This window comes from Ochlerotatus camptorhynchus, unplaced genomic scaffold (assembly GCF_037179485.1).
Source record: "Ochlerotatus camptorhynchus isolate MF236.1 unplaced genomic scaffold, CSIRO-AGI_Acam_v1.1 ptg000316l, whole genome shotgun sequence".
Lineage (NCBI taxonomy): Eukaryota > Metazoa > Arthropoda > Insecta > Diptera > Culicidae > Ochlerotatus > Ochlerotatus camptorhynchus.
The window spans coordinates 4,073,393-4,094,695 of record NW_027040804.1 but is presented as its reverse complement, the minus strand read 5'-3'; the positions used below and the strand labels follow the sequence as shown (position 1 = coordinate 4,094,695).

General features: G+C 38.2%; 2 protein-coding genes across 2 annotated transcripts in view; one reads left to right on the top strand and one right to left on the bottom strand.

Moving 5' to 3' along the window:
* The first annotated feature begins 7,076 nt into the window (after positions 1–7,076).
* On the top strand, positions 7,077–8,469 carry LOC135707675 (uncharacterized). The gene is made up of 6 exons (XM_065229524.1): positions 7,077–7,086; positions 7,134–7,266; positions 7,327–7,533; positions 7,593–7,718; positions 7,813–7,923; positions 7,986–8,469. The coding sequence occupies exons 1-6, from the start codon at positions 7,077–7,079 to the stop codon at positions 8,431–8,433; spliced, it is 1,035 nt and encodes a 344-aa protein (XP_065085596.1). The 3' UTR covers positions 8,434–8,469.
* Positions 8,470–10,733: 2,264 nt separating this feature from the next.
* Hydr2 (abhydrolase domain-containing protein 2) overlaps positions 10,734–21,303 on the bottom strand; it is a 78,729-nt gene continuing 68,159 nt past the window's right edge. The window contains exons 4-6 of the mRNA XM_065229583.1: positions 13,122–13,302; positions 12,702–13,051; positions 10,734–12,643 (exon numbers count right to left, since the gene is read on the bottom strand). Coding sequence (XP_065085655.1) covers positions 12,459–12,643; positions 12,702–13,051; positions 13,122–13,302 — 716 coding nt within the window. The 3' untranslated portion in view covers positions 10,734–12,458. The remainder of the gene's footprint in view (positions 12,644–12,701; positions 13,052–13,121; positions 13,303–21,303) is intronic.

The following is a 21,303-nucleotide window of genomic DNA, read 5'->3' as shown; positions in this document are numbered from 1 at the left end:
AGGAAAGTAAATCCGTTGGTTCTGGCTCATCAACACATGGGTTCGATATGTAGGGTTCAGGTGGAGGTGATTGTTGGTTACGTGGCGGAACGGATACTGATCGAAAATAAATTTAAAAAAGTGACAAGTTTCTAAATACAAGGGGAAACATATCCACAATAATTCTTCACGTCCAGCATTATAAGTTTAAAATAATTTCAGAACATAATTTTATGTCTAATTCTGCTTACTCAAAAAAAAAAAAAAAAAAGAAACGTCTCAGAGTGGAAACTGCCTAATATCATACGGATTCTGACCCATATAACATTGCAAGTTTTATTGAGGTTTTAAAGCATTCTTCAAGTCTAAATCATGGTAAACAGAACCCTCATAAAAATCAAAATTGTTACTTTGATGATACAACGCACATTTTCCAAAATTATCAAATTTCATTAAAGGCCATCCACATTACATCCGGATATGATGCGTTGCGACAAAGTGAAAGCTAAATCTATTGTCTAACTGTCAAACTATCGCCAACGCAACGCAAACGCATCAAATGTGGGTGGCCCTTTAGATTTCAAAGTCCCAAAAATATAATTTTTTTAAACATCGCGATCCCTAATATTTTTTGAAATTCCGAAAAATGTGGAATTTGTGAATGTTTTTGTTTGTCTCAGAATCACACGTGTTTCTCCTTCTTGCTGATACGTATTGAATTTTAATCTATGCCCAGCATATCGAAAACCTTTTTCAAGCCGAGAAGGGAAAACTCCTTGACGATTATGGCCTTAGTTTGACCAGAAAATCATCACTACCTAGCCTATTCAATTTATAAAACTCTCTAATTCATTTGGCACCAAAAATTGATGCAGCCACTCTTGAAAATCGCTTCCGACGAAGAGCGCTTTACTGCGGGTGGTAACGAGTTGTAGTTTACCACACCTCGAACGAACAGTGAACTGGCGTAACCTGCGGTGTTTTTAGCTGGTATTACTAGGTTCTGCAAGCGACGACCTCGAGCTAGGATGAGTCTGCCATGAAGTATAGCTGGGGACTGTGTTGATAGCAGTTTTCTCAGGAAAATGCAGGAGCGATATGCGTAGAAGTTTTGTAACGAACATCCAATGAGGTTCTGTTGCAGGTGACTCACATGGTCGTAGCGGCTCAATCCATAGACGTATCTCACTGCTGTAGTTTAGCGCCACACGTAATCGGTCGAAGCAGCTTGCACTAGGACGGATATGTAGAACATCGCCGAACAAGAAATGTGGTAGGATCAAGGATTTGAAGAGTTTCAATCTGGTCTCAGTCGGCGCGGTGGAGGTACAGCAGTATAGCGAGCGAAGACAAGCATAGATCTTTCCACACTGTTGCGTTATCATGCCATCCCACTGTAGATCACTTTGGAAGATGAACCCTAGGTTGCTCGCACTTTCCGACCATCCGATGCTCTGACCGTCCATCACAATTCCCGGTACGGGTGGAACTCTTTGCTGGATTCACGTGAAGGTCGTTTCGCCGCGACGTTCGAGATCTGCATTCACCATCCTGACCAACTCACGAGCACAAGGACCGAGACGTAAAGTTCCACATCATCGGCAAAAATCTGAATAGAACAGAACTGCAGCACCGTCGGTAGGTCGTTAATATGGCAGCAGAAAAGTAGAGGACCAAGCACTGAGCCTTGAGGTACGCCGGACGGCACCTCGGCGCTGCTGGAACAGCGATCACCACAGAATACCGTCTGTCTTCTTCCACGAAGGTACGACTCCATCAGGTTTACAGCACCAAAGGAAAAGTTGAACTGTACTTCCAGCTTTGCTAATAGTTTGCTATGAGGGATAGTATCGAAAGCCTTGGAGAAGTCCAGAAGTAGCAGTATACCAGCACATTTTTTTTTTTTTTATCAACGATGGCTCCTAAGTCGTCGTGCACTCGAAGAACCGCAGTTTTGATACTCTGGCCTCCATGGAAACCAGCCTGACAGTCAGCCAGCAGGTTGTTACCTTCGATGTACAAGGACATTTGCTGTTTGAGAAGCTTCTCAAAAACCTTCGACAACGCGCAAAGTATGCTGTTTGGGCGCAGATTGGTAATATCGTTTAAACGCGCTTTCTTTTTCAGAGGCAAAATTTTTACGTGCTTCCAGCAATCGGGAAAGGTAGATGTTTCTATGAACATGTTGAACAGATGAGTAATGTGTTGCATGACAAACGGTAGGATGATCTTAACGAAGGTAATCGGTAAACCGTCCATCCTAATAGCGTTTGATTTAATATCCCAGATAGCATTGACAACTTCCCAGTACCGCACAGGTTGGAAAGAGAAGCTATACGGTGAAGGAGGTGCTGATCTCGAAGCTCTTGCTACTCGGGTGCTGTTTGTAAAGTTGGCTGCGAATGTTTGATTCACTTCGTCCGGATCAAACTCACATGGAGGTGACGATTTATCCTTAAACTACTGGATATATGGTAAATTTTACGTGACATTCCGTTTTGTTTAAAATGCTTTTAATGTAATTTGTACGTGAATTTTTAATGAGAACAATAAGAAGTATATATAGAAGCAGTCAATATTATGCAATTTTATCGGGAAGATATAAATTTCAAGTGTTTAAATTAATATTTATTCTACTCATAAAATTGTAAATATTGACTAATTGATTATTGTAAGGTAGAAACGTGTATGAGTTTTTTTTTAATTCTGACAAAATATTAACACCTGCTGATGCCATCGTCTGAAACTACTACTAGAAAAAGGCTACATATAATCATAAATTTATTAATGTAAATCTAATTACCGTCCAACTGCTGAGAACTTTTGAATCTTTGAGGATTTCTTCCACCCCACTCGGTGACGCCATATTGTTTTTTTTTTTGCATACCTGAAAATCACGTAAATCTCGTTTCGCGGAAATATCGAAGTCCCAAACACACAAATCTGTTTACGTGAATATACGGTCAATTTCACCAACATTTTCAGTGGACATGACATGTAATGCAGGTCAAAGTTACTAACGTTACGTAACATTTGAGATTTTCTAAATACAGATCAGGTGCGTGATATTTCACGTAAATCGGACGTGAAGATTTTTTAGAGTGTACAATTGCAATAAGGGCCCGATTTTGGAAATACATCTTTTTTTTAATTTGTCTTTAACTTTCCACAAATTTTCTTTATTGTAAACCTGATTATCTGAACAGCTCCAAAACCTCGCAAAATCTATAAAAATATAAATACATTGAATAGAGTGAAGTTCTTCAAAGTGCAGAGTGTATGCAAATTAATGATTATCGAAACGTGATGCCAAAACCGGACCCTTACTGTATTATTATTCCTTAGGAATTCTCCTCAGCCATTCCATAATCAACATACAAAAGTTCTCCAAGGAATCAAAAATGCCTCCAAATGACAAAATGACAAGCGATCAACGAAGCGAATGATAGCGCTATGTCAGAAGTGGAAAGCAATAATGATATAATCTTCTTCGTTCTTTTCATAACAAGTAGTCCGTGCGATACAACTCACTCGGGGCGGTAGAACTTTTAAAAGTGTCTAGATTGATGGACTAAGTGTATGGATGTCGATGCATTCCATCCTGGACATTTGGGCACGCCAACGTCCTTTGAAGGTGCATTGTGTTCTGTTTGTGATTCCCGAGAAGCACCGGTGTTTGCGGCAGTTACACCTTGAGATTTCGGGAGTCAACGCATGAAGTCTAGTGCAATTTTGTTTATTGGTCATCGATTTAAGATGAAATCGTTACGTTCGTTTAGGCATATCAGAACTACGCTTCCGCTTCAAAATGTCCACCGCATTCGGCACTGGTTCCGTGGCCAAAATCTACTATTCTATCGAAGCGTGTCCACTAGACTGATGCAAATTTTGACATTTTCGCTCCACAGTGCCTAAAACGGTTCCAAATCGGGCCTGATTAGTCTCCAAAAATTTGAACTCATTCGATAAGAAACTGACTTGGCACAAACCATTTGAATTTTATATGGAAATTACTATAGGAAAACCAAATGTTTTGTTCATATCCATCTAACAATTTACCATATCGCTCTGCTTTAAAAAATAATAACTAAGCTCGTAGAAAATTTTCTCAGCTACAACTTTGTCCTTAACCACTTTTCAATATAATGTAAGCATCAAAAGTTATCAATAATTCAAGCCACTAATGTCTTACGATTATGCTCAATCAACTGTTCAGCAGGCAACATTGGTGTTTCTGGCGCTTGGAATAGAGCACAAAAATCATGGCTACTATGTCACACTGCAAGATACAGTGTTGCTCACATAACAGCTGCTTGATCATGCCATAAGATTATCAATCTCTTAAACAATTAATAACTATTTTATTTGACGTTTGGCTCAACAACTATATTCTGCTAAGTTGAAGCTGAGAAAATTTTCCATAAGTATAGCTTTTGAATTATTGAACAGTGCAATATGGAAAAAGGTAAGAAGACAATGAACAAAAAGTTTTGATTTCCCATAGTAATTTCCATATAAACTTCAAATGGTTTGTGCCAAGTCAGCTTCTTTGCAAATGAGTTCAAATTTTGGGAGATTAATCAGGACCCGATTTGGAACCGTATGAGCACTGCGGAGCGAAAATGTCAAAATTTTCATCAGTCTAGTGTCCACGTAGCCGGATTATAATATATAGGGTTAAGGTCCTTAATGTCGGCCTAAGTGTTCCTAATATTTGGCCCATACATACACTTCGAAGGAAAGCATTTTTTGACAATGTTTCACTAGAAACCAAAAATATCAATTTGTATTTGGTAGATGATGCATTATTCTAAGAAAAAATTGTAGAACAGGAGATATTTATCGATGAGCTCAATCTTTAGATTCATAGGCTAACATTAGGGGTGCAAAACATCTACATCTCAATTTATTATGGTCGAAAAATCTCACGGTAGCGAAAAACCTTTTTTAATTTCTTGCATCTAAATCCATATACTCGCAACGCTCTCCACCTCCACAGGAAATCTTCAAAATCTTCTTTCTATCTACTAAGTTGTCTCGCATCTCACAACAGCAAAGTAAAAATGTCCTGCATTTTAGGTAGAGTCTGTCCCCTCGGGCAAATATTAGAGCCATTTTTCCTATATAGGGGGGAGGAGGGGCATAGTGAGAATCCAGCAGTTTGGCTCTGGATCTCCAGCTGCATGAAATAAATCAACTGGTAGTAGGTTCAATATCATTACGATATTGATCCTACCACCAACCAATTTGTTCCGAACGGCCGGAAGTCCAAGCTGGTGCACGGGATGCTCACTATGTCCCACCTGTTCACTATGCCCCTCTTACCCCTATGATACATAAAATTTCAAACGTGAATACATTTTTAGGAATTTGTAAATTTCTAAATAAAAAAAGGATTATGGTCCTTGGAAAACTGTGAAGGCTCTGAGGATTGGAAGAATATGAAGGATTCTGGTTATTTAAATTAATCTCTTGAGAATTTTGACGACAATTTCTAAGCAAAATAATTAATTAATTAATTTATCTTTATTAGGGAGGCTTTCAGCCTGGGGCTGGTTCGCCTCCATAAGCAAAAGAATTCATAGGCATGCCAGCGATAATTTCAAAGGAAAAATTCCTAAACAATTTTGACTCGAATCCCAGTCCTAAAGGAAATATGAGGACAGTTCTAAAGGAATTCTGAGCAGAAATCCAAAAAATGCTGAGGGACATTTCAAGGAGATTTTGGAATAATTACTAAGGAATCCTTGAGATAATTCCATCAATTCCTAATAAATCTTACAAGAATTCGCTTCATTTTCCCTATATAATTCCCTTGGAAAAAATCCACATATTATGAAGTAAATTCCTGTGGACTTCTGTGAAGAATACCAAGGTGTTTATCTTGAGAGAAAATCCAATGGATATCTTTCAAATTAAACACCTTGGTATTCTTCACAGAAGTCCACAGGAATTCGCTTAATAATAACCTAGGAATTTTGTTCAGATTCCTTTCTGAATAAAATTCTAAGGATATTATGAAGTGAATTCCTGTGGACTTCTGTGAAGAATACCAATGTATTTAACCTGAGAGGTAATCCAATGGATTCCTGAGGAGTTTATTCCCAGGGAATTCTGAAGAGAAAGTGAAGCGAATTCTTGTAAGATTTATAAGGGATTCGAAGGGAAATGTAGAACATATATCAAAAGTGTTGTACAGAGTATCATTAGTGTTATGAAGGGAATATCAGAGAGAATCCCGAGATTATTCTTTTGGAAGTCTGGAAAGAAATATGTGAGATATTGAAATATCCCTCAACAGATTGAAATATCCTTCAACATTTCTATGCGTTTATTCTGAAAACACAAATATTTTTCAAAACACTAAATATCAACTTCTTTAGATTTCAAAGATTTTCTTAATTTTTTATTCAGAAATCCTTAAAACTCTTCCATGTTATTCGATTCTCTTTCGATTTGATTCTGCCATGAACTGCTTTGGAATCATGTTTAGATTTTCCTTAGATTCCTTTAGTGACAACCGGAAAATTTTTCAGCTGCTCATGGTAGTTAAATTACCTTCTGGCTACGCATATGTCCAGAGTCCAGAAGCTTTAATTTTCCTGTGAGATTCTAAATTTTCATCGGCGGTCGGTAAGTTGACCTTTTTATCTGCTACTGCTTCCAGCACTGTAGTTGCCCACTTCGAAGGCGTGAATTTATATAAAAAATAGGACTCCTAATTAAATAGAACAGCAACTCCATTTCAGAACTATTGATTGAAATTTAAAAAAAGTATATATTAACGGTCACCATATAAAGGAAATCAAATAAATTGAAGCAATTCGACGAAATCTTTACTCAAAAGAAACCAAACAGCTGCTTTGAGTGTCTATTGATAAACGAGGCGAGGGTGCCTGATAAAGGTTCATATATTGCTTTTGTTTTGAGCTGTCTTTCTTGGTTGATTAACCAGCACATGAATTAAATTTTGGTTGGTTCGTCATTGAATTGATAGCAGTCATTGAACACTTTTTGCGATATGCTTAGTACGAAACATCCAGGGACTGATTGCAGTCCAAAAATCAATTTGCACGTAAAACCGAAGCCTAGTTCAGATGGCAACAGGTGAATAGCGACATCCTTGGACCATTCTTTTAAGCACATACAATAAGGACTTATTTTAGATCCGGATAGAGACTACATTACACTTCTACTCAGCGATGGAGTTAGTACACCGGTAGAGAAAGTTACCGATTCATGCAAGCTGCATCTACCGGATTGGTTCGATGAGGCAAAATTCAAACGGTGAGTTCAGTACCTGCTGCCATATTCAAAGCTCATTCATCATGTCGGAAACAATTTCAGTGCCCAACAATTCTACCGCCGCAATGTGTATGCCATAGTGGCAGCCATGCTGTACGGGACAGTTACCGTGATGGCACTGCCATCGGTTTTAAACGTGTTGATGTTCACCAAGCGATCGTCGAGTGTTCTCACGGCGTACCGGCGTTACATGGCTACGCTTTTGTATTTTGTAGGCTGGTACACGGAGGATCTGAAACCGGGAACGAGGTTTGTACTGAACACAGAAGAAATAGCCTTTGGTGTTGCAATTTTGATTAATTTTCCAGAGTCTGGAAATCAATTGAAAGTGTGAGAAGAGCTCATTCGAGTACTAGTAAGCGAACGAACTTGAAGATACCCGGCATGACGATCTCTCAGCGCGATATAGTGGCGGTGCAGTACTCCTTTGTAGGGTGAGTCGACGGGTGTCGTGACGTCACTCAATCGATAGATCGATGATGGATTGCTCGGTATGAACTTTAACCCTTGATTTGGCTATAATTTCAGCTACTGTGCACTAAGCCCACGAATGCTGGGACTCCAATTCAGCACCGCAGATATGGAAGCATTCATCCATTTCTGGCGTGTCATCGGATACATGTTGGGAATAGAAGATAGGTAAATAGAAGAATCGCTTCTTTCACACAAACTGACCAATATTCACAGGTACCATCCTTCAGGTTCAACTGCTGCACTGCTGACCCTTCGTCATCTCGAATCCGGATGCAGCAAATCCAAGACCAATTGTTCTTGCCGGCACTCAGCAAGGTTGGGGAAGATTTTCACCGGATGTCCAAATACATGCTCGATGGCATGTGGTACTTCAACGTGTTCCTCAACCCAGATGCGATACTGTACATGACCAATCGGTTGACCGGAGTGCCCGGATATGGTTATCCTGACAAACTGCTGGGACGATCACAGTGCGCAGCATATGAAAAGCTTAGTTGGTACAGTCGAGCGATTCTTTGGGTACTGGTAAAGACAAATGATGTTAACTTGAGCATTGCTCCACTTCGGTGGTTTCATAATGCCCTGGTTTCCATTTCGGTGAAAATTGGAATTCAATATTTTCCATTGCCAGCAATTGTCCGGTTTGGCTACAAGAATGCAGTTGTCAGAATATAAGGCAAATAAAAGGACATGTGATAGATGACCTACGAACACCCAAACGCATATTCCTACACAATTTCATTATCCTAGTTTTATTGTAATCGCTTCATTTCCATAGCAATGGGCTTTGTCATACATTTTCAATTCCATGTTCTCTAAAAGCAATCATTCCTATTAATCCTACACTGCCGCTTCGTTTTGGTGAACGTTATAAATCCCTGCGCATTAAAACCATCGTTCGATCGTGTGCTTGTAATTCGCCTAAAAACCTTTAACTTGAGCGTCAACTTGGAGCTTCAACAAATTTGGAATGTTTTCCAACGTTAGGTTTTACTTTGTTGTTTAGATTTGACTACACCGACTACATCTTGCTATATACCGAACAAAAAACAACACATTGAATTACGCACAGTAATCCGGTACGGTTCTGTTGTTAATGTTTTAGTTTGTTTTACCCTAAATAGTAAATTGTTATACAAACATTCAGTTGATTTCCGTATTTGTATGTTAAAAGGCTTACTGTTTAATCCAAGCTCTTTGGACTGCGGGTTAGGATATTGATTCGTTTAGATGCGTCGACGAGCAGGATCCGTTGGTTGAACCGTTTCGTCTGATTTATAGGAATACGTGTATGCTGTTCTGATAGGTAAATTTGTATCAAAACACTGTTCATTCGAAGCTGAGTACGGATATAAACACTAAATAGGTCCTCTAGGGTATAACGGTTAGGGGACAGATGGGTTAGTACTGGGTGCACAGAGTTCAATAGGCAAACTCTTCTTTAGTATTACTGGTTCTGATTATGAGTCGAACAAAGCTTTGATAGGTTTCAATGAGATGGCAGAGAAGCGAAAGTATCGTAGTAGATTCGATTTGATATAGTGTCAATAGTGAATCATAGTTTAGGACCTATAATTTTACTTTTCATAAATAATGTATGATACTCATTATCGTAAATGAACAGTCTATCGCAGAATGATGAATTTAAAATTATTTGAACGTTTCTCGTCAACCATGGATTGAAATCATCGGTAGAGGTGTTAGCCACAGTGTTCCATCTATATATTAAGCCATTTCATAACAGTGGTTTCCAAAGTTTATTCGTACAAGTAGGTATTCAAATGCAAAAACCCAAGATGGTCCCTGGGGTTTGGATCAGTAAATGTATTACAAAAAAAAACAGTTATAGCAGCTTGAAAGAGCATCCTAAGGGATCTATAGTATTGAGAGCAGATGCTACAGTGAGTCGTCAATTGGCATAATGCTTAAAATGAGTAAAATTATCCAGCGCAATCGACTCAAAATCAGGTCCTTTCTCAAGATAATGCCGCATAAACATGCAACCCAACTAACAATTTAACTGCAGAACAGCTAGAGTCCGGCAGTGTAAAAATTGAACAGAAGTTGGAATTGAGCAAAGGGCCATTAATGCGACAATACTAATCAAATGCGCACTACTTTACCTAACTCATACTTTGATGGATGAGTGGATTTGAGGAATGTCCTCAAATCCATAGGTGCGTTTGACTTGCTCATATGCTATCTGCGGCTGTGAAATATTTCTAGTGACGTTTATCACTACCTAAAGCCCCACGTTGCCGAAAGCATTTCCAGGCAATGGTATAATGCAACTATTCTTTACCCAATTGTTTTGCTTCTCTCGTCATGACCAACATAGTAGTCATCGCAGAGAGAAGCAGTAGGGTTGAATTTATTCGACTGTTCCGTAAGCCTTATGACTTCCGACTTTCTCCATAAATTTCTTTCAATCTACCTTAGGAAGTTTCGTCCTGCAGGAACTATCGAATTCCCCTAGAAGTTTATTTCGTCTTACTCTGGATGTTTCTGCATAAACCATTCTCCGAAGTCCGTAGACTTTTTTTTTCAACTTCTATCGGATGGTTTTTCCGAGCTTCTACGGGCCTGGAAATGGCTAGTGTTGGAATTTACTTCCGATTCCCGAAACTTGTCTGGCTACCTCTGTATGTGTCATCCTAATGATTCCGAAAGTTTCTTTAAATTTTCACCAAAGGTTTCTCAATATTTGTCTTGGAAGTTCTCTGGATTTTTTTCCAACTTTTCTTAGAATGTTCTGCAAACTTCCTCTAGAAGTGCTTCTTTATTCGTTCTCTGGAAGTTTTTTCGGCTTCCTTCATAAGCTAATTCAAATATTCCCCGGACATTTCTTCCGACTTATCTTGGAAAGTAAATTTTCCATGCTAAGTTCAAATGTTTGATTTTTCGCCTTACAAAAAAAAAACGGCAAAAATATGAAAAAAAATGACATTAGTTAAAATAGTCAAAAATAAAAATGACATTAGTTAAAATAGTGAATACCGATAAATAAATAAATACCGATTACAGCTTACCGATAAGCTTGAAAACAATCTGGCAACGCTGCTTCAGTGTCAGCCTTAGTCGTCAGCGCCGGCACTCGACGTTTTGCTGAATACTAGGTCCACACCGTTATCCTCTTGGTCCATATCGACGTCTACGTCTACATCAGCAGTAGTAGAAGTTCAAATCAACGAGAATCATCTCAAAATCCTGTCTCGGAGCCTTATGGCTTTTTTCGTTTTCACCAGTATCGCTTTCAGTGCCCACCAGAGTATTGTTCACAATAACGAGCAAGTAGAAGTGCTTTTCGTGGAAACATGTCTCAGCCAAAGCTTGCTCACAGCCTAGTTCTACGAGAATGTTACGTTTCGAATGCTTCACCTCAAGTGACAACCTAACGCTTCTTTGCCATTGATTTAGAATCCAGTGGGTTGTTTCATGTATCGTTCATCTTCTAGCGCTCCATGCAGACAGATAGTCTTCAGGATCAGGTATCGTTTACTAACATCGGTCAGCGTAGTTTGCTTTGTCTCAGGGGCAAATACCTCATCTTGCTAGTTCATCAGAAACCAACGCAAATTCCCTTGAAAGATATTTGATTTTCTTTCTAAATGTTTGTAAATTTCCCAAAAAAAAGAATAAAATGTTGTCCTCTGAACATTTTTCAAAGAAAACGACACATTTTTTATTGCGAATATTCATTCCGAACAGCCATTCATACGTCAAGGGACTGACCAATTAAGAAGCAAAGACTGTTAAGAATAAACTTCCGCTTCGGAAACCACTGTCGCTAATCGTACTCTCATCAAATATTGATCGGAAAATCTCATGGTGCTCTTAAATCCAGTGCCGCCACTAGCTGCAAAACAATGCCACCATCTTTTTACGCGCGTGTCTGTATCAAAGCAAGTTCGAATTTGTCGCTGATTTTTCCAAAACTACAAAAAATCAACTCCGTAAGCAATGATATAAGTTACATTTATCACAATTAAACCACTTCGCACAGTTCTGTTTGATTTCATTTCCAGATCGTGTTTCTTTTTGTTTGTAGTTTTGTTAATTTGTCATAACCTACCGATGAATATTTGTTATACATAGCTTAAATAATCGCATTTGGTGGTGAAGGAGGGGGGGGGGGAGGGGGATGAGGGGGTTATTGGGGTATACTAATCCTAATCAAACACTAATCGATAATCGATATTCAGTTTTGCTGCCTTCAGCATACGTTTGTGTTTTGCTTACTTTGTTGAATGTGGATTCGAATTTCAACAAATCTACTCTGTAATAGGGCACAATCGTTCTATGCGATTCTAGCTGTATAATTTAGCGACCTACGGTCGATTCTGTTACTACTCACAGTATCCTAAAAGTTTATTGTGCTTCCCTCGGTGTAGTTTATTTGGCTGAGTTACCACCATTCCCTTCGCCATTGTGGTAGAATTTTTCAAGAATTAAAAATTCAATCGCGGCACTAGATTGCTGAAGTTTTACGCTTGAGGAGTTGTAGCCGTCGATGACAGGTTGAATTCGTTCCTGCGTCGCAGAACCACCGATAGGAGTAGTTTCAGCAGTGCCGATAAGATGCTTCGAAGCGAAGATGTCGACGGTACTGCCACCAGCGGCCAAAGCCAGCGATGGAACCTGTCAAAGAGCCGATTGGTGCTGGCATAGTTAGGCGTTGGCGAGGGGAATGCTAGCGAATCTTAGATGGCGGTTCCACTCCGTTTGGCCACCAGGATATCATTGTGCGACATGACAATGCCACCAATCAGCGAGACCACGGCCCGGTCCAGCCAGGTAACTGGGTTCGGGTAGATGAGACCACCTTCATAGAAACCTAGATGACCTCCGTTGGCAAGCTCGATGTAAAGCGATTGGTTTTGCGTTGCTGTGAAGAGACGGAATTTTGCAGATTACACTTCAAAGGAAGTCTATTTAACGCTTACTTGTAAACTCCTTGATCGGATGCAGCAACATATCTGGTACCAGTGGATCATCTTTGGCGTTTACAAATACCATCGGTCGCTTGATGTTGACCAGATAGTTGAGCGAACTGCTCCAGCTGTACATCTCTTTGATGTTGGTGAAGTTGTGCACCCGCCTGGTGTAGGCCTCATCCAGCTCCGGCAACGTAGCTGCCGCTGCAATATCTCGTTCGTTCAGCTGATATCGTTGTTTGATGTCGTCCGATAACAGAACATGCCGATGTTTCATGATGATACTCTTCACGTTCTCAGTCAGAACGTACAGATAGAACCGGTGGAAATTTTGCCACTTAAGTAACCACTGTGTGGCGCTGGAATCGATAAAGAAGGAAAACATCAAATTTATCACTATTCAAACGGTTCCAATTTCGTTACACTTACACCACAGCGTTATAGCCCTGGCAGATGGAGATTCCACCGATGATGTTCTGGGGTCGGACAGCCTCGCCCAGGTACTTGGATATAAGATTACCGCCCAGCGAGAAACCAACGGACACGACATTGGTCGTCGGGTACTTCTTCAACAGGTTGTTAATCATCGCCGAATAGTCGTCGGTATGGCCTGCGTGAGGAAAATGGGACCGGGAACACCCAAGAGAAAGATATTAAGGCAATTAGCATCAATTATAGGTCTACTGTTCGTCGTTTGTTTGACCAGGGCGTGTTAAATTGATTGAAATGCGTCGCTGTCGACGTTGGGTGTAGTGTTACCAGCACTAACCCTCTGCTGCCCAAACCCACACAAATCGGATTGTTTTACGAATGTTGTGTAAGTGGTTGGAAACTATTTTTTTAACATTTGGAAAACATTGGTTGAAAAATAATTTTGTGAAGTTGTGTGTTGAAAAAATATTTTCTATGGTTTTCATAAAAAAAACTATGAAATTATCTTCAAAGATAAAATTCCATAATAATGACCAAACTTAACATTTTTTCTGAAATTTTGACCAGTTCTATTGTCATCTGACCAAGTTTGGTTAGCTAAAATTGCTATAGATAATAAAAATACAATCATTTTTTTCACCTTACCAAGGCCTTTTGAAGAAAGCATGTGGAATCGAAAAATGGGCAGCTTAGGGTTAAATTAATTTGTATAAGCGACTCATTCATAACAATTCTACCATCGCACAGACCTTTAATCCTGAACGAATTTAAGGGAAAAGTAACTTTATTGATTCGTTTTTCCTCCCCCACTGGGAAGCTCTTATCAAGATGAACTCAACTCCCCTTGTGCATGTATTTATGCATGCCAGATCCCGACAGACGTGAAAAGTTCATGGGCATACACGAGTCGGCCGGAAAATTGAATTGATTCCTATCGTAGATAGCTTTAGGTGCACGTGTTCTCCTTTAACTTTACTCAGGGTGGCAAGTGAAATATTTCCTGGTTTTAAAAACCATGTAGGGGAATTTACGTATTCTCGGCAACCTAAGCAGCGACCTTCTTTCTATAGCCTTTTTCTCTAAGGAACGGACACATATGCAGTATTGGTTTGTTTACAATCTTTTGCTGCCAGCTGTTCTAACAAGTTCAGTCGAAAGAATGGTCAAAAACTGTTTTGAATCGCTTTTACAAAGCTCCAATCTTCTCTAGTGAGAGCGAGTATTGTCGGCAACCAGTTTTTCTTCGGCAACCGTTCCATTTGAACTGCATGTAAATTGTAGTGCGTGTGTTGCATTTCAAGAAAACCTTGCTAGATTGCTTTTTCTCAGTGGTAAACATATAGTCAAATTGAAGCTGAAAGCATAAAGAATCGTTTGCATGCATTTAGCGAAGTGTTTTCATAAGAAAATCCAGTGAAAATAGTGTTTCAATTTGTGTTGCCGAAAATAGTATGTCATGCCGAAGCCGTCATTTCCCCTATTAAAAAAACAATTTTTAATAAAAAAAAAAAAATAAAGTGAATCTTTGTACCATCATTCTTCATGCAATGCGGAATTTCACAAACCAAAATAGGTATTAAGGTTCTTGTAAATGCCGTGAAATCTTTATCTGATTTGTTTACAATCTTTTGCTGCCAGCTGTTCTAACAAGTTCAGTCGAAAGAATGGTCAAAAACTGTTTTGAATCGCTTTTACAAAGCTCCAATCTTCTCTAGTGAGAGCGAGTATTGTCGGCAACCAGTTTTTCTTCGGCAACCGTTCCATTTGAACTGCATGTAAATCTGCTGTTCTATTATCGGCAACTCGAAATCAGCTACAATTGTAGTGCGTGTGTTGCATTTCAAGAAAACCTTGCTAGATTGCTTTTTCTCAGTGGTAAACATATAGTCAAATTGAAGCTGAAAGCATAAAGAATCGTTTGCATGCATTTAGCGAAGTGTTTTCATAAGAAAATCCAGTGAAAATAGTGTTTCAATTTGTGTTGCCGAAAATAGTATGTCATGCCGAAGCCGTCATTTCCCCTATTAAAAAAACAATTTTTAATAAAAAAAAAAATAAAGTGAATCTTTGTACCATCATTCTTCATGCAATGCGGAATTTCACAAACCAAAATAGGTATTAAGTTTCTTGTAAATGCCGTGAAATCTTTATCTGATTGTTTGCTATAAAGAAGCTAGTAGGGAGCCGCGCTACTTCGTCGTATCATGGCGCCTATTTCCGTTCTATGTGCTAAAACTATAATAGCAAAGCGTTTTCACTCATGTTTTTGCAAAAACATCTTTGGTTACAAGAATAATTACGATTGACACTGAAACATTTGCGATAACCCGTAAAATGAGCGATTTTAGGGGTGTATGACGAAGAAAAGCTGAGATACGACGGACTAGCGTGGAGCCCTATCTAATGTCTAAAATTTAGAGATCTATAAGCCCCTAAATCTTGAGATTTTTGTTTTTGAAACTACGATTTTTTTAACTTTATTAGTGAGACTTTTAGCCAACGGGCTAGTTTATCTCAAGGTGAAATTGCGAAGTGTACTATGGATGAGAACTCTTTAAACAAACCTTTGCTTCTAACAATTTTACGGATTTCCAGTTTGTTTAAATTTTCCTTATTTAGCGGAATTTTGATTACAACATGATTTCAAAATCATTTCATAAACAACGCTGGTTTAATAACTCTTCTTATTTTAAAAAAGACTGACTGCTGAAGTTCATAGAAACTCCCAAAAGTTCGTAGAACTTCCCTGAAGCGTTAAGGTCTTTCCTGAAGGGTTCATTGAAGTTTTTATTGCCTGAATTTCTTTTTCCCCGAAGTTCAAAGGACTTTTTTTAAGATCTTAGGACTTCCCTGAAGTTCGGAGTTTTTTGAAATTCGTAGGAATTTCTTAAATATCGTAGAAGTAACACGAAGCTCGTAGAAGTTCTCAGAAGTTCGTAGGACTTCCTTCAAGTTCGAAGAACTTTCTCGAAGATCTGAGGACTTCCCTGAAGTTTGAAGGACTTAACTGAATATATGAGGACCCTAAATTTAGAAGAGCTTCCCTGAAGTTCATAAGGCTTTAAATATCGAAGGGTTTTCCAAAAATTTGTGGGTCTTTCTTTAATTTCTTGGAAATTCCCCACTAGCGTGCACAGGAATCTTGTTAAGGAGGGGCATTTTTTTTTTCTATGGTGCTTTAATCTTGGGATGGGGAGTACTCCAAAGTGCGTGGGGGATGGTGCTGTCCACCCACCACTGTTTCCCTACTGTTCAATTTAGCTAATTTTATTTATTTTTTCCTCCGGTGGTGGTTCATCTTCTTCAATGCCCTTCAGACAGCCAATGGAAATTTTCAATTTAATCCCATCGGCGATGTCATATATTTGCAGCATGATACATTTGCAGCAATGTTGTTGTTCAAACTGCGCATAGCAGTGAACAAACAGTATATTGCTTTTGATCAATCCAATCTTGATCAGTATGTGGTGTTGAGTACTTGGCACTGATGAAGTCTGCAAGTATAATAGTAGATAAAATACGCGTATCTGTCAAAATATAAGCAATCATAACGGAATTAAAAGGAAATAAACCAACACACTCAAAGCTCTTCATAAAAGTATATTGCTGTTTTTGTTCTTGAACTTGGCTTGTACTTCAGCAGTGCTGCCAGCCATTGTTCTGGCACCGTCAAAACATACTGCCATTACCTGCTCCCAAGAAATCTGCATCGCTGTCAGGATCTCAGCAATAGTATTGAAGATGGTCGTTGCGTCTGTTTTCAACACCCGTCCCACACCTACGAATGTTTCCATCGGCCGATCATTATCAATATACCTGATGACAATCGCAAACTGCTCGCAAGGTTTTCGCAATGTTCCGCAACATTACATTCAGTTACCTTTCTCTTTTGAAATTCTTCTCAGAAGTCATCTGGAATTATTTTTTGAACTTTTCTTAACTTTTACTCATAACACCTTGGAACTTAAATTCCCTTAGAGTTTCAGAAGAATTTCCTGAGTATTATCCAGAAGTTATTCCCGGAATGAGCTAGAAATTATCGGTACTCCCTTGAAGTTTTTCTCATAATCCCTTTGGAATTTCACTCAAAATTTAATTTTCTCGGTATTCTATTCGGAATAATCTTGGAACAATCTGCAGGATTCACTAGAAATCATTCGCAGAATTTTCTTGGAACACTCCACAGAAATCCTTTCAGAATTCAATATCCTTGAGGTTCTTCTCGGATTTTGTTAGAACTTTCCTAAGAGCTCTTTTGAAATTCTTATTGAAACTGACATTCCTTTAGAGTTTCAGAATTTTTCCTGGAATGAGCTAGAAATTATCCTCTAAATTCACTTGAAATTTTGCTTAAAATCCCTTTGGAATTTCACTCAAAATTTGATTTTCTCGGTATTTTTTTCGAAATTATCTTGGAACTATCTGCAGGATGCATTAGAAATTATCCACAGAATTTTCTTCGAACTCTCCCCAGAAATATTTTGGAACTGTCCTAAGAATTCAATATCCTTAAGGTTCTTCTACATTACAGGAATACATTAGAACTTTTTTTTTCTCAGAACACATTGGAATTGAAGTTCCCCTAAAGTTTCAGAAGAATTTCCTCCGTATTCACCAAAAATTCTTTTCAAGAATGAGCTTGAAATTATTCTCGGGATTCCCTTGAAATTTTCCTCAAGATCCCTTTAGAATTTCATTCAAAATTTGATTCTCTCGGTATTCTTTTCGAAATTATCTTAGAGCTATCTGCAGGATTCACTAGAAATTATTCGCAGATTTTTTATGGAATCATCCCCAGAAATCTTTTCTTTTGGAACTGTCCTCAGAATTCAATACCCTTGAGGTTCTTCTCGGAAGTCAAGTTTAAGTTGTCCGTCTATTCACCAAAACGTTGTAGTTTTTCTACCAGAAATGTTCAATAAAGCTTGCCCCTCCATTTACCAGAACTGTGCAATTATTACTTCAGGAATTTTCAATTCAGCTTGCCCCTCCATGCAGCAGATTGTTGCAAATCTTACACCAGAAATTTTCAATATAAACATGCCCCCAGAAAATTTTACATCAGAAAATTTCAATTGACCAGAACGATGCCAATTTTCCACCGTTAATGTTCAATAAAAATTGCTTCTCCAATCTTCTGATTGGTGCAGATTTCCTTTTTCCATTTTCCACCCGACATTTTCAATATAGCTTGCTTCTCCTATCATCAGAAGGTTGCAGGTTTTCCATCAAATCAAGCTTGCCCTTATTTTCAGATTTTTCATCAAAAATTTCAGTAAAGCAGCTTCCCATCCAATCATCAGAATGGTGCAAATTTGCACCAGAAATTATCATTAAAGTTTGTTTCTCTATTCAGCAGGAGGATGCAAATTTAAGACCAAAATTTTTCCGAAAAGCTTAAGGGGGTATTCCCGATCTTTTTTTCAAAAAATCACATTTTTTTTACGTTTTTTTGTACTTTAGACTATATACTTTCATCCCCCCAAGCCGTTCCGATCAGCGAATTCGGTGTCCAGGCATAGCTGACTAATGGTAAGAACCCCCAAAATGGTTTTAACTAAAGTCAAAACTTTAAACGCGTTTTTCTCGAAACCACATTTTTTTTATCGGGCGAAGATTTTTCTCAGAAACTATAAGAGATATTGACTTGAATCTTTGCGCATTTTGTTCCTTATTAAATTCTTTGGAGCTTCTCCCACTTTCAGCCAAAAATATTAACATTTAACATTGTTTGAAGCACCTTAAAGCTGCAAAAAAGCGGGCTAAAAATCGCCTGTTTTTTCATATGGCCTTAATTTTGTTAATTTGCAAGATTTTTTGCTGCCAACGGGAGAAGCTCCAGAGAATCTTATGCAGATTATTATTTTCATCACGAAATCTGTTTCAGATGAAGCCGTTCCAGAGAAAAGTCTTCGCCCGTCCAGGCGTTTGCGGCGAACAGGGGTCTGTTTGCCGCCATTTTGTGACGTCAATAATGTCTTTTTTTATGTCGAAAAAAAATTATTTGTAAACTTTAATGTTCAATAAACAAGAATCCCAAAGAGTTAGGCGCATTACTATTCATTTTCCTTGAAAAAAAAATTAATTGAAAAACAGGCCGAAAAAAGGCAAAAGATTGGGAATAGCCCCTTAAATAAAGCTTGTGCCTTCATTTACCAGACCAGTGCAAGTTTTCCACCAGAAATTTTCGGTTCATTTCATTTATCAGAGTGATGTAAATTTTGCACCAGAAATTTTCAATAAAGCAAGCTCCTCTATTCACCAGAACGGTGCACCAAAAATTGTTAGAGAAGTTTGTTTCACCATGCACCTTTATGGTGAAATTTTCAGGCTTCGCCTCTTCAAAAAACTTTCATTGAAGCTATGAAGCAGTGTTGCGAACCTTCCACCAGAAATTTTCAGATAAATGCGTACCTCCAAATTTGTAGCATGATTCAATTTTTCCACCAGAGTGATTCATTTTGATTAGTCCCTCCATGCACCACCTTGACGATATTTTTACACCAGAAATATTCAATAAAAAGCTTTTTCTTCGATTTTCCAACAACGAAGGTGGATTTTATCAACCTTAATTTTACCCTCTTCTTATAACCCTCCATGAAACACCTTGAAAAAAAAATACTCCAGAAATTTATTATATGCACCATTGTCGTGCAATTTTTTGACCAAAACATTTAATTGAAGTTTGCCCCTTCATGCACCTTTGTGGTGCAATTTTCAGGCACCATCTCAATGGAATTGACGCAATAAAAGGTTTTCAGTGCCCTGATATTATGAAATGAAGTTATTTTACTTTCCAATCAAGAAGAAATGAACCAGCCTCTGGCTGAAAGTCTCGCTAATAAAGATAACCTAACCTAACCTTCAAATCAAGGTATCAAGAAATCAAGTAATTTATATAATATAATTTGGTAAATGTGGAAATAAAAATCTTATTTATAAAAGGTCGGGCAATTGCCCCACCTTGCCCCACCCTGTGCACGCTAGTGAAATTCACTGATGTTTGGAGAGCTTGCATAAATTTCTTAGGACTACCTGTAGTTCAATCGACTTCTCGGAAGTTCTAGGAACTTTTTTGAGCTTGGAGAACTATGTTAAGTTCAGAGTACTTCCCAAGAGTATTGAAGACTTCTCTGAAGCTCGGAAAAAATCCATAAGTGTCATAGGATTATCGTTAATTTTTAAACAATGCCTAAATGTCGTAGAAGTTACATTAAATCTGTAGAAAATTCTGTAAAATTCGTAGTTATTCCCCAAAGATTAAAGGACTTCCCTGAAGTTTGTAAGATTTCTCTGAAATTTGTAGAACTTCTCTGAAGGTTCGGAGAGATTTCCTGACCGTCGTAGGTCATCACAGTAGTTCACAGGATTTTCTTGAAACTTTTAAGACTTTCCCGAATTTTGTAGAACTTGCATGAAGTTCGAATGCCTTATCTGAAGTTTTTAGAAATAGAACTTTTTTATTGAACATGTTGAACAGGTACTTCAAAGTAGTTACGCGTCGGCACTGCTTAAGTCTGCTATCAATTAAGCACAAATCATCCATGCAATTGATTCGAGAAAAAAAAAATGAAATTAAAAATAAATACAAAATATATTTACTAAATTCTCAGGGTAAATTTTGTTCATCAATGTTAAGTTGTGTGAAAGATTTAGCTTGAACAAAATGGTTAGTTTTGACCCGATTATAAAAAGAAACTTTGACATACATAAAATTTAAAACCTATTTAAATTATACAAACAAGATTATTTTCCTAGTAGACTTATGAAATTCCTGGTTTTTTTCCCGGTTTTTTCCTGGTGAAAATAAATTCCAAACTTTTTCCCGGTTTTCCTGGTTCACTTGTCACCCTGTTTAGTGCATAACAGTAAACAGAATAACAGTCCCATATGGATTTTTGTCAGATATGAGTTATTAATTAGAATCGATTGTGAAGTACCTGCATTTTACGCTGTGGACTAAAAGTTACATATTTTGTTCAACATATTTCGCGAAAAATGACAAAACTAGATTGTCCCATCCCTAAGAGCCTATAGAAAACCAATTTTCAACAGCATTTTTCTCAGCTTGTTGTTTTTCCAGATGGGACTGATATGCTTTTATGGGCAGTTTAGTCGATGTGTAAAATGCTGTCGAATTGAACGTCGATGTGCAAATTTAGTTGAATGGTCCTGTTTT